Genomic DNA, 11,536 nt, shown 5'->3' on the forward strand with positions numbered 1-11,536 from the left:
GCAGGAAGGTAATTTAGCCACCGTCCTCCTCGTGGATGTTGTACCTGACACCTGCAGGAAGGTAAACTAGCCACCGTCCTCCTCATGGATGCTGTACCTGATACCTATAGGAAGGTAAACTAGCAACCGTCCTCCTCGTGGATGTTGTACTTTATAGCTGTAGGAAGGTAAATTAGCCACCATCCTCCTCGTGGATGTTGTACTTTATACCTATGTGAAGGTAAATTAGCCACCGTCCTCCTCGTGGATGTTGTACCTGACACCCGCAGGAAGGTAAATTAGCCACTGTCCTTCTCGTGGATGTTGTATCTTATACCAGTAGGAAGGTCAATTAGCCACCGTCCTCCTCGTGGATGTTATACTTTATACCTATGGGGAGGTAAAGTAGCCACCGTCCTCCTCGTGGATGTTGTACCTGATACCTATAGGAAGGTAAACTAGCAACCGTCCTCCTTGTGGATGTTGTACTTTATAGCTGTAGGAAGGTCAATTAGCCACCGTCCTCCTCGTGGATGTTATACTTTATACCTATGGGGAGGTGAACTACGCAAGGTCCTCCTCGTGGATCCTTAATATCTTTTTTCCAGTCAGTGATGGAGGATTATTAGGTTATTCATTAACTATGGCACATTAGAGAAGGTCTTCAGGGTTATAGTAATGTCTGTGTTATCTGATATTAAGGGGTTGAAAGTGTTGAGAATTTATCTGCTCGGCTATAGGCCTATATAAATATACAGGCCGATAGTCTCGTACCTTGCCCAATTATTCGTAAACGAACAAGTTACATGTTCCGTTCTGCTCATGGATGTCCGTTCTCCTCGTGGACGTTCTGCTCATGGATGTAGGCTACCCAGTGCTACTTCCGGCACCGAAGGTGTCAGATGTACGAATGTAAGTTTGTGACAGCCTTTCTGGGTAAAGTCAAGAAAAAAATTATTTATGCTCAGTGTTGTAAATCCCTGATTATTTCTGTCGTTGAGCCATGTAACATCTCTGTATGTTTCTGTGTTTTTCAGTGAGTGAAAATGTAAAGACGAACATTTGTTTACGAAAACTGAGCAGTCAGTAATACTCGGTACGTATATCCGCGATACCTTTTTTAACGAACGAGCCTAATCCAGTCTGATATTTACCTGACTAGGTTTGTCCTTGTGTTATTCAATATAAGTTAGTCTTATGTGTCCCATAAGTTAGTCTTATGTGTCCCATAAGTTAGTCTTTACCACGTGGTAGCAGCCTCAACTTTCAAATGCCCAATCACTGAAGAGGTTGTGAAATGTTTGAAAGACAATAGTAAAGTATTGGTTGTTGCTTGTGTCTGCCTTAAACTTTTCGAAATTTTATCTTTTTCTTATACGGCCTAGCGTCATTGGAGTTGCGACGCTTACAGTGCTGATTCCTTCTCAGCGAAGGTCTAGGCTTATTTTCTTTGTTATCAAACAAGTCTTGCGCAGTTAAAAGACGCCCACCTGAGGACCTGCTTTCAGCATCCACAACACCACCACCATATGTCCCTACTCGATTTAGAATAGATTTATTATAGCCATGATGGCTACCACAGTGTGCGCTCCTCGGCGAATGCTGCCATCTTCGCACTGCTCCATTATGAAGCAGGACATGCGCTCAGCTGCTCAACATGGTGTCAGTTGCTGAGGAGCAAACAGTTCACTGTTGGCAGTGTAACGTTTGATCGCTTCAACCACGAACCACGTGGCCGTTTCAAAACATGAATAAAAAGAAAATACCTATGTTTGTATCTACCTTTATGGGTGAAACAACATTGCCTGGTTTCAGTTTGAACATATTGTTTTCATTTACCAGATAAATCAAACCATTTTATCATTGGCTGTCAAGACCTGAGTTTTCTGATCAATTTCAAACTGAAACCATATTAAAAATCATAACCCAATCTGGACACGCATTTGCGTTGAAAAAAAAGAAATGTCTGCACTCAGAACTCAAACATGTGTTTTTACTGAGTGACATAAGCAGACAGCAAGATATTAGTGCAGAATTTAGTATAACTTAATATTCGCTAGAAATATTCAGCAGCGTCAGTTGTATTTGAAATTATTGTTACTCTCTTTTCAGCTCGTCTGTACGAAATAAGGCGAGGTATTGTGAGAGGGGGAAAGTGGTGGTGTCTGTGTTGGTGTGCGGCTAAGCTTTTTTTTTCAGCTTGTGTTTTATGTGCTGATGGAAGGTTAAGCCTTTTTTTTCAACTACGTAATCTTTCAAGTCTTTTTTTTCTTTAGGTCCTGTACATGTATATTGGGTTCTCATACATGTACACAGATTAAAGGTTAAGCTTTTTTTTCAGCCCCCTGGTTTACTTTATTTATTTGCTTGCAGCAGTGGTCTTTCATGTTCAAATCACAAACCATGATTGGTTATCCACATGCTATTGTGACCATTGTAAATGTATGATTGGCTGAGCAAATGCTGAGCTGGCAACACTGATGGTTTAAATATTCCGTTGTAGTCTTTGGGAAGGCACACACTCATTAGCCTGTGTCCTACACAGTGCTACACGCCAGTCACTGCCTTTTTGCATCAATAGCCTTTTTACTCTCCTGTAGTGAACCCAGTATGTAGGACTGTGCACAAAAATTGTAGCCCTATAGGTTACAGAAAGCTTTCTGTAGATAATATGCATACAAGAGGAAACTGGGAGAAAATGTCTAAACCCATAATCCTGGTAATAGTAGTCAGACAGCTGCTAAACAATAGACTTGTAAGCTGTTCGTTGCCCTTTTCGTATAGGTTGAATAGTGTGCAAGAATTGTAGACCTGCATGGAAACTTCCTAGTGGACATGTGTTTACTACAGAAAACAAAGTGAAGTCTACATAACTGGTAAATTTTTGCATGAAAGTGTATCAATCAAAAAGACTAAAAGACTAAAGACATTTACAAACCCATTAAAAATCAGCCTTCCATCAGTACCCTATTTCTTCTAATTTTTAGGGCAACTATCAGCAGTGCTAAAATCAGAAATGACCTTTTTCTCTTACTTTATGTGTAAAAATTGAAGATTTGGATGTGTTATTCATTAGACGGACTTGCCATGTCTGAAAAGAGAAACTGTGTAAACTTGTTAAAAGTTTAAAATGCAATGTCAGAGTTTTCACATGCTCCTCTGTAAGTTACTGTCTAACTTGTATATAGAGTTTTACTTAAAAGTGTATTTTATTTATTCAGTCTCAATTACAAATTTCGCAGAGGTGTCCTGAGGATTAGTTGCAGTAAAATTACTTTAATATTTCAGACTCCTGTCTGAAAATGAAGCGAAAAGCCTGAAAGTTGGGCACTAATTTTTAGCTCACCTGTATGAAGTAAGGAGGGGTATTGCGATAAGGGGATCAGATGCTGTTGGTGGGGGTGTCCAGTTTTTGGCCTATCATAGGGATGCAGCTGCCACCTATAGTACACAGATAGCCAATCAGACGGTGGAAATCATGTACCGCATACCTCAACACTTTGCTCAGTTATTCACAGGTTTGCAATTGCTTCCCATAGTACATGGATGCCAAATGCAGTTTGCGATTTACATATCAAAGACCTCTGTGCTAAAGTTGTGCACTGACTCTCCAGTGTCTTTTACCACCACAATGATTTACAACTCCATAACAGATGATGGTATCACCTGACTTCAACATTGTGCAGTTTTACAAACTGCTCAATGAGGCCAGCTACAGGTATTCTCTGAATGCTTTGTTTAATGACCCTGGAGTCGAGTCGGGTATTTCCGTTAAACGGATGTGAAATAGTCAAACTAAACGGTTTGACGATTCTGCCGCGCTGAATGCTGGCTGGAAGCTACGGAAAGTAGTCCTCAGATTCTGACTGAAAGTTAACTTTACAGCAGGTATTGTGATAAACGCAACGGCATGCTGCAGTTCTAGTTAGAAGTCTCTTGATTTTAACAGAATGATTAAAGAGTTTCCATGTGTGTGAAGTAAGTTTATGTACACACAATGTTAGTCTGAATTTTCTGAATAGAACTTGGAGCAGATATTATGATAAGCCTGAGGGCATGCTACAGTTCTATTCAGAGGTCACTCCATTTAGAATAATTAAGAGTTTCCCCCTTCTCTTCTCGTCCACAGTTAGCTTTCTGCCTGGGAAATTCACTTTGAATAATATTTTGATGAACAAAGTCTTCGACACCTCTGCTCAATTACCGCTTTTACTTTTACCTCCTCCTGTGTCAAAAAATCTAGCATGTTTGCTGTGGAGCTCATCTACCCTTGTGCATTCCAATGAATGTGGGATTCGGTGTGTCCTAGTCCACAAAGAAGAAGCACCAGTCAAAGTAATAAAGGCCTTTCTTTTTTCTGTTTTTCCTTTTAGGGCTGCAGTGAGACTTTAGAAGCCAGGGTGCACAGCTTCCATCATGATGGGGGGTAGAGGAATGGTCATGGGAAGGAAGCGCCCATGGGGTGACCAGTGGGACTGCGGCCCACCAACCTTTCATGGGAACAAATATCCGCGTTTCAAATGTCCAGGGGAGGATGAGTTAGAGATACTGGCAAGACGGCAAATGGCTCTTATGCGCCGCAGGGTGATGCTTCGCAGGATGGAAATGATGGAAGACAGAGAGTTCCTGTCAGGCCCAGATTTCAGATTATCCCCAGATATGTTAGAATTTCATGAAAGAGGATTTTTGGGACCACCAAGACCTTTGCGACCAACAGGACTTTTGGGACCCTTGGAACCTTTGGAACCATATGGACTTTTGGGACCCCCAGAACCATTAGGACCCTTTGATCCTCTGGAACGACCAGGGCCTGTGAGACCCCCAGAACCATTAGGACCCTTTGATCCTTTGGAACGACCTTTGGGATGCCCAGAACCATTAGAAACCTTTGACCCTTTGGGACGACTGGGAGGTTTGGAACCCCCAGGACTTTTGGAACCCCCAGGACCGATGGGTTCCAGAAGGGGGCATAGGGGAGGTTTTCCAGGAAACTATGATGTTGACACAATGAGAGATTTCGGGGAAGACGGTGCAGAATTTAGTAGGGAAATGCGACCTGGTGGGTTTCATGGAAGAGGTTTTCACCGTGGATTTGGTCCAGACTTTCAAGGTGGAAATGGAGGCCGGAAAGGTGATGGTGGAATGGATGAAGGAATGGGCGTTTTTGAACAGGAACGTGGTGGTGGCCCCTTTGATGAATTTGGCAACCATGGTCTAGGGTCTGGTGGGAATGTAGACCGTGGTGGGTTTGAGAGAGAAGGCAGATGGGAGAAGCGCGGAGCTTCCCATTGGAGAGGAAGAGAGAAAGAGGAGGGGAAAAGTGACCATGGAAGGAAACAGGGCAGGGAAACTAGTAGAGATGCAAAGAAAGTGGGAAAAATCGAAGGGTCCTATGGAGACAAAAGTGAAGGCAACAGCAGCAGACAATGGGCTATGCTCTTCGGAGACAGCATGCCCAATTTCGCTGACACGTTCAAGAACGGGACAGCGGGTGAGCGTGAAGAAAATCAAACAGCAGTGGAACCAGGCAGCAGTGATAGCAAAGCTGTAGAGGCTGCTACTGGAAAAGCTTCTGCTGATGGTGATAAGGCTTTAGGTGTTGCTCAAAGAAACCATTGCACCTATGGTGACAAGAGTGATAGTAACAGCCGAAGGAGATGGGCCTTACTGCTTGGAGACAGCATGCTTGAGCTTTCTGGCATGTTTGGTGAGAAGAAAAACAGATCAGAGTGGGAAAACTGCAGATGTTGATCGTCCTCACTCTCAGAACACTGAGAGTAAGCATGGGTGGAAAAGTGGACAAGGCAGTTGCAGGCGCGGTGGCAGAAGTGGGAACCATGGTGGACTTGGTGGAAGTGGCAACTGGGTTGTATTTAGTGGAAGTGGCAACCATGGCGGATTTGATGGAAGTGGCAACCGTGGCGGATTTGGTGGAAGTGGCAACCGTGGCGGATTTGATGGAAGTGGCAACCGTGGTGGATTTGATAGAAGCGGCAACTGTGGCGGATTTGGTGGAAGTGGCAACCGAGTAAAATTTGGTGGAATTGGCAACGGAGGCGAATTTGGTGGCCACATTGATGAATCCGATGATGAAGATGACATTGGTCGCCCTGGCACTGGTGCTTTTATGGGAGTGAAACAGAATGAAAACGGTAGAAAAGAGACAAAAGGGAAAAAGAAAAGTACTCCAGTGAGTTTTTTCATTGAAACGAATAGTTGTACGTATGGTGGTAAAAGTGATAGTAACAGCAGGAGAAGGTGGGCCATGCTGTGTGGTGACAAACACTGCAAAGTAGGATTATTCCGCGTAATGTAGAAGAGCAGGTGGATGAAAATCCAGACTTTGACGAGAAAATGAAGAGGCTGAAGGCAACAATTCCTTTACAGTCTCTCGTGGATCGATCTAAATTGATGAGGGAGAAACTCGTCACGGTGGAAGACTTCAGAAATCTAGTGGGCAACTCCAAAAACATCAAAGCATTCTGTTACTTTGTGCGATTCACTGATCCGAGCGATCCAACGGTGCGAGTCGTCGAGTGTCAGCTTTATGTGGAGAATGTTTTCATCTCGTCGGCAAAGACGAAGATCGCGCGCTGTTCGATGCTGGACCTAAGCGAACCCGTCTGGAAAAGGTCACCAGAGAAACAAGACGTCCTTAACGACGCGTACATCAGAGCCTGGGAGACATTCAACTCCAAAACTGTGAATGACATTTGCACATCCCATAGGATACTCAGAGAAGGTGAGGTTCCAGAGGGTACATTCAGCTACGTCGGACACGGCGATGGGAAGTTCAGCCCGACAAACATTGCGTCGCTGGTGCGCATGAAACACCCGTACAAGCCATCAATTCGGTCGTCCTTATCAGATCTTATTCTCATGTCCAGTGATGATGCGACAAGTTTCCAGATTCTAAGAAGAAGTTGTAATCAGAGCGGACTATTACTGGAGATGGAATCACAACTGAAGCAGTTCCTGACCACCAACACAATCATGTAACGTACACATTTTTTTATCCGTCTGACAGTGAGATATCTTTTCCTGCACAAAGGGCCAAGTATAATCTGGGCACCCCTTTAGTAGGCTAAATTAGAATAAAATACTTAAATATTGAGAAACATCAACGTATTTATAACTAATGCCATATATGACCAATTATAGTATTAACAGGCGTATATATTTTACTATAGTATTTCACCTAAATTTGAGCACTGTTCAAGTGACCCATTTTGCTAGATTTTGATGGATTCATCAACTTATAGGGCCAACATTTGTGAAGCTGGATTAATTTCTTGTCAGAAAAACTTTAGTGTTGGCTTCAAGAGTATCGTTTGAAAGCCTTCCTGTACTTCTCAAAGTGCATGTTTACAGATGAAATACAGAATGCCCCAAAGCTAGGGTGTGTGAACAAATGATGCCTGTGCTACAGATGTTAACCTCTGTTGTTTTATCCACAGATGCAAGTTGTTTATCGCCAAAAAATTTATAGCTCAGGGGAAGGGTGGCAGCAAAGAGGCAGCTTGGGTAGACTGCTCCAACTCAGCCCTGGAGAAACTGAAGAAAACAAAGTCTTACATAAAGGTGCAGTGATAGTGTATTACTTTTCAGCATTTATATTATGTATACATATATCAGTGAACTCTGTAGAGACCAACAAGTGGTATCAAGTACTTACAATGTTATATATGTTGTAAGTACTTAAAATGTTGTGTATGTTGTAAGTACTTACAATGTTGTATATGTTGTAAGTACTTACAGTGTTGTATATGTTGTAAGTATGTACAATGTTGTATTTGTTGTAAGTACTTACAATGTTGTGTATGTTGTAAGTACTTACAATGTTGTATATGTTGTAAGTACTTACAATGTTGTGAATGTTGTAAGTACTTACAATATTATATATGTTGTAAGTACTTACAGAGTTGTATATGTTGTAAGTACTTACAATGTTGTATATGTTGTAAGTGCTTACAGAGTTGTATATGTTGTAAGTACTTACAATGTTGTATATGTTGTAAGTACTTACAATGTTGTATATGTTGTAAGTACTTACAATGTTGTATATGTTGTAAGTGCTTACAGTGTTGTATATGTTGTATATAAAATTCTTTAGCCTCTTATGTACATGTACCCTAATTCCTCAACCTTTTCGCATATAAAAGAACAACTTTAACTGCAATTTATTCTCATTTATAATTTGATTTTGGAGACAAAACTACATTGGTTGGATTGGCCATTTTCAGGGCTTCAAAAAAAAGTATAATTTTATCTTAAAAACATGCAAAATGTTTGAAGAATTACAGCAGTCATACTCCCTAAAGCGCATGTGCTGCTCTCTACATTCACTTTACATCACTGCGCACCACTAACAAAAATTGTACAGAAATCTTGTACGCCGTGGTCACTTGGGTGTTAGTGATATTAGAAAACACAAAAACCCTCTGAATCTTTGATTCTAACCAACACCTGACACAATTTTTATTGATGAATGCTGGTTAAATAGTTCTGCGTGAGGATACCAGTGGTGAGGCTCAGCCCAACAAGCCTAGATGTACATAATGTCACACAGGCTCCAAGGTCAAGCTTGTCTAGTGGTGGCAGTGATGTAAAGCGAGCTTAGAGAGTGGCGCTTGTGCTGTAAGGAGTACGGTATCTAAACCATGAGAGGACACTTTGTTTTGTTGGATGTTAAAGTAAGACAAACCAGCACAATATCATGGCTGTGTTTGAACAGTTAAATGCTAACTCAGCCCCAGAGTGCATAGAGAAGATTAGCATGCAGTTGTGATGAGTTCAAGTCCTGCCCATGCTGGCTTTCTTTTCAGCTTTATATGGGAAGGTCTGTCAACAACCTACGGATGGTTGTGGGTTTCCTCCCACCATAATGCTGGCCACTGTTGTCTAAGTGAAATATTCTTGAGAACGGTGTAAAACACAAATCAATCAAATCTCTGATCAAATTTTGTAAGTGTATCTACCGATGTTTGCAACAACAACTTTGTGAAAAATCATGTATTGTAATGAAGCATGTTATAATGATGAAGATACGTGGGAAGGTCTGGCAGCAACCTTCGGATGGTCTGGCAGCAACCTGCGGATGGTCGTGGGTTTCCCCCCACCATAATCCCTGGCTGCCATTGTATAAGTGAAATATTCTTGAGTATGGCGTGAAACACCAATCAAATAAATATGATGATGAAGATAACCACTTCCGTTACCTAATAGTTAGAGCGTCCAGCAAAACCAGGGTCGAGCTCCACAAAGCTATTCTAGGTTTAGCTCATAGTTACTTCTATATCAACACTTGGACCGCTTCAGTAACCTAATTGTTAGAGCGTCGACTGCAAAGTTGGAAGAATTGGGACCAAGTTTGAGTTGGGTCAAACCAAAGACTGTGAAAAATGGTACTAATTGCTGCCTGCCTTGCCAAAAAAAAAAAAAAAGACTGATTAGCCTGGTGTCAGTACAGTGCGACAGGGTGGGGTGTCATGTCTGGTGTCTTCAGTATAATACTTCAGTGACGGCAGCACTGTGGCGGCATGGACTCTCCACAAGAGGACACATTATATGTACACACACCTAGTGATTCCTTATCATCATATGACTGGAAAAATGATGAAGAGGTCGTCTCCTCTTCTAACTCGGGCCCTCTCTCTCTTAGATGGTTGAGCCGCCAACTCACTATCAAACTTCCAAATTTATACAGTGTATAAATTTTCCTCATGGTGGGCTGATCTGATAAAGTTTGAACATCGAATCACGTGTTCAGTTTATTTTGTTTTTATTTTTGTTTACAGATTAAGCCAAATACATCAAAAGAACCACTCATGACGTGGGAGGTGTTTAAGGCACAAGCAGAAAGCTGGTATACCGCCCAGGGCCTGCCCGACCCCACCCCAGACAAACCTGACCCCAACCCAGACATCAGTGTGGCAGAGGAGACGCCTCAGAAGACCAATAAAGCGGTCACTGAGAATCCATACCTGTCTGAGCCCTCAAATAACAATGTAACAAGTGGTGCTAATACTAAGAGTGAAGCACCTGTGGTTGCTTATACAACTAGAAAGGGGTTGGCAGCCACAGAGACCACCCAACCCGTGGAACCTACTGTTAAAGCCACAGTATCTTCCACCGGTAACAACTTGACAACCCCAGGAGTGGGGGTCTACAACAGTGAGACAGCGGCGGGGGGCAATACAACCATCCAAACTTCCAGTCAGTACTCCTTTGACTACACCAACTACAACCCGCAATTCAGTTTTGTGTACGATGCACAGGGCTATTGCTACATACTGGATAGCTCTGGTCAGTATACTCCATACACTGCTCAGGCCCATGCTATGTACTACAATATGTACAGTGGTCAGTATGGTCAGGCATCAACTGGTCAGTACACAGTTCCAGGCAGTGAGAATTATTCCACACAAACATTTGGGCAGTACGGTACGTGGGGCACAGATGGGAATGCAAACCCCCTAGGCGGTTATGGGCAGACTCCTGGTACCCAGATGCAAACCACAACTGCACAGCCACCAGCCACCCCCCCTACAAAAGGGCGCTGGGACCTAAGTGTGAAAGTGCCGAAAACAATGTCAGAAGCTAAAACTGCCCAAAACTACAGAAACTGCAATGACACTAAAGGGCAGCGTAAGGCGCATAGGCTTTTGTCATCTGGTGTACTGGTTCCGCGGAAGGGGAAATTCATACACTGGCGCGAACCCTTGGCTCCGGTCAATAAAAAGGTTCTGATGTACCTGGAAGACAGGTTGATAAAGCGGCGAAAAGTGGACACATTGGAAGAAATGTACATCTGTAGCGGGATGCCGCTGGCAGAACGGCAAGCATTAGAAAACCTGTGTCTCAAATATGATTTTAAGCTCATCATGCACGGAGCAGACCACAAAATTTCAGTTATTCGCTGGTTCAGTGCCCAAGAAACATTCGCCTGTTTAAAGCGCAACAACAACGTCAGCGGGCGCACAATACTCGTGGCTGAAAAAGGAGTTCCTACTGGGCTAGAATGAATCCGGAACTGAAATTATAATTTTTTTTCGTGCCGAATTATCGTTGACGCAGTCTCTGTTGGAGCACATAGGAGTGGATGAAATTTGACAGGGCCTTCGAGGACTGACGGTGAATGTACTAGTTCAGCGTAATGACTCGGGAACCTCTCACCAATGCAGTCGCTGTGAGTTCAAGTCCAGCTCATGCTGGCTTCCTCTTGTCGTACATAGGAAGGTCTGGCAGCAACCTGATTCTGGGTTCTCCCGCTTTTATCCCAACATATTATGTGTGCCGCAGACGCATAAGTAAAATATTATTGAGTACGGCACAGCGTAAAATCACATAAATAATCATATAGATAAATTTACACAAGTCAGCTGTTAGTAAAGCAATCACAGTCACGCCCCATGTTACCATAGAATACACTCAAGTGTATGTCCCTGACAGGAAACAAGAAAAGTTCAGATTGGGTATTCTTGATGGGACTTTTCCAGCACTTTAATATTTGAATCATTGCTAAAGAAACCCAATAATTGTAGGCATATATAATTGT

At 42.7% G+C, this 11,536-nt stretch overlaps 2 protein-coding genes across 2 annotated transcripts; both read left to right on the top strand.

Annotated features, from left to right (window-relative positions):
• Nucleotides 1-1,016: 1,016 nt before the first annotated feature.
• LOC135480422 (collagen, type I, alpha 1b-like) lies at nucleotides 1,017-6,251 on the top strand. Its single transcript, XM_064760250.1, has 2 exons — nucleotides 1,017-1,075; nucleotides 4,353-6,251. The coding sequence occupies exon 2, from the start codon at nucleotides 4,396-4,398 to the stop codon at nucleotides 5,728-5,730; it is 1,335 nt and encodes a 444-aa protein (XP_064616320.1). The 5' UTR covers nucleotides 1,017-1,075; nucleotides 4,353-4,395; the 3' UTR covers nucleotides 5,731-6,251.
• Nucleotides 6,252-6,263: 12 nt separating this feature from the next.
• On the top strand, nucleotides 6,264-11,237 carry LOC135480423 (uncharacterized). Its single transcript, XM_064760251.1, has 3 exons — nucleotides 6,264-6,974; nucleotides 7,437-7,560; nucleotides 9,777-11,237. The coding sequence occupies exons 1-3, from the start codon at nucleotides 6,334-6,336 to the stop codon at nucleotides 11,001-11,003; spliced, it is 1,992 nt and encodes a 663-aa protein (XP_064616321.1). The 5' UTR covers nucleotides 6,264-6,333; the 3' UTR covers nucleotides 11,004-11,237.
• Nucleotides 11,238-11,536: the final 299 nt, after the last annotated feature.

Source organism: Liolophura sinensis, chromosome 13, assembly GCF_032854445.1.
Source record: "Liolophura sinensis isolate JHLJ2023 chromosome 13, CUHK_Ljap_v2, whole genome shotgun sequence".
NCBI lineage: Eukaryota > Metazoa > Mollusca > Polyplacophora > Chitonida > Chitonidae > Liolophura > Liolophura sinensis.

Excerpts from the sequence above, each read along its gene's own strand:
- LOC135480422 (XM_064760250.1), top strand. The coding sequence starts at position 4,396 with ATGATGGGGGGTAGAGGAATGGTCATGGGAAGGAAGCGCCCATGGGGT.
- LOC135480423 (XM_064760251.1), top strand. The coding sequence starts at position 6,334 with ATGAAGAGGCTGAAGGCAACAATTCCTTTACAGTCTCTCGTGGATCGA. Across the intron at positions 6,975-7,436 it reads CTGACCACCAACACAATCAT|ATGCAAGTTGTTTATCGCCA; the intron begins GTAACGTACACA and ends TTTTATCCACAG. Across the intron at positions 7,561-9,776 it reads AAACAAAGTCTTACATAAAG|ATTAAGCCAAATACATCAAA; the intron begins GTGCAGTGATAG and ends TTTTGTTTACAG.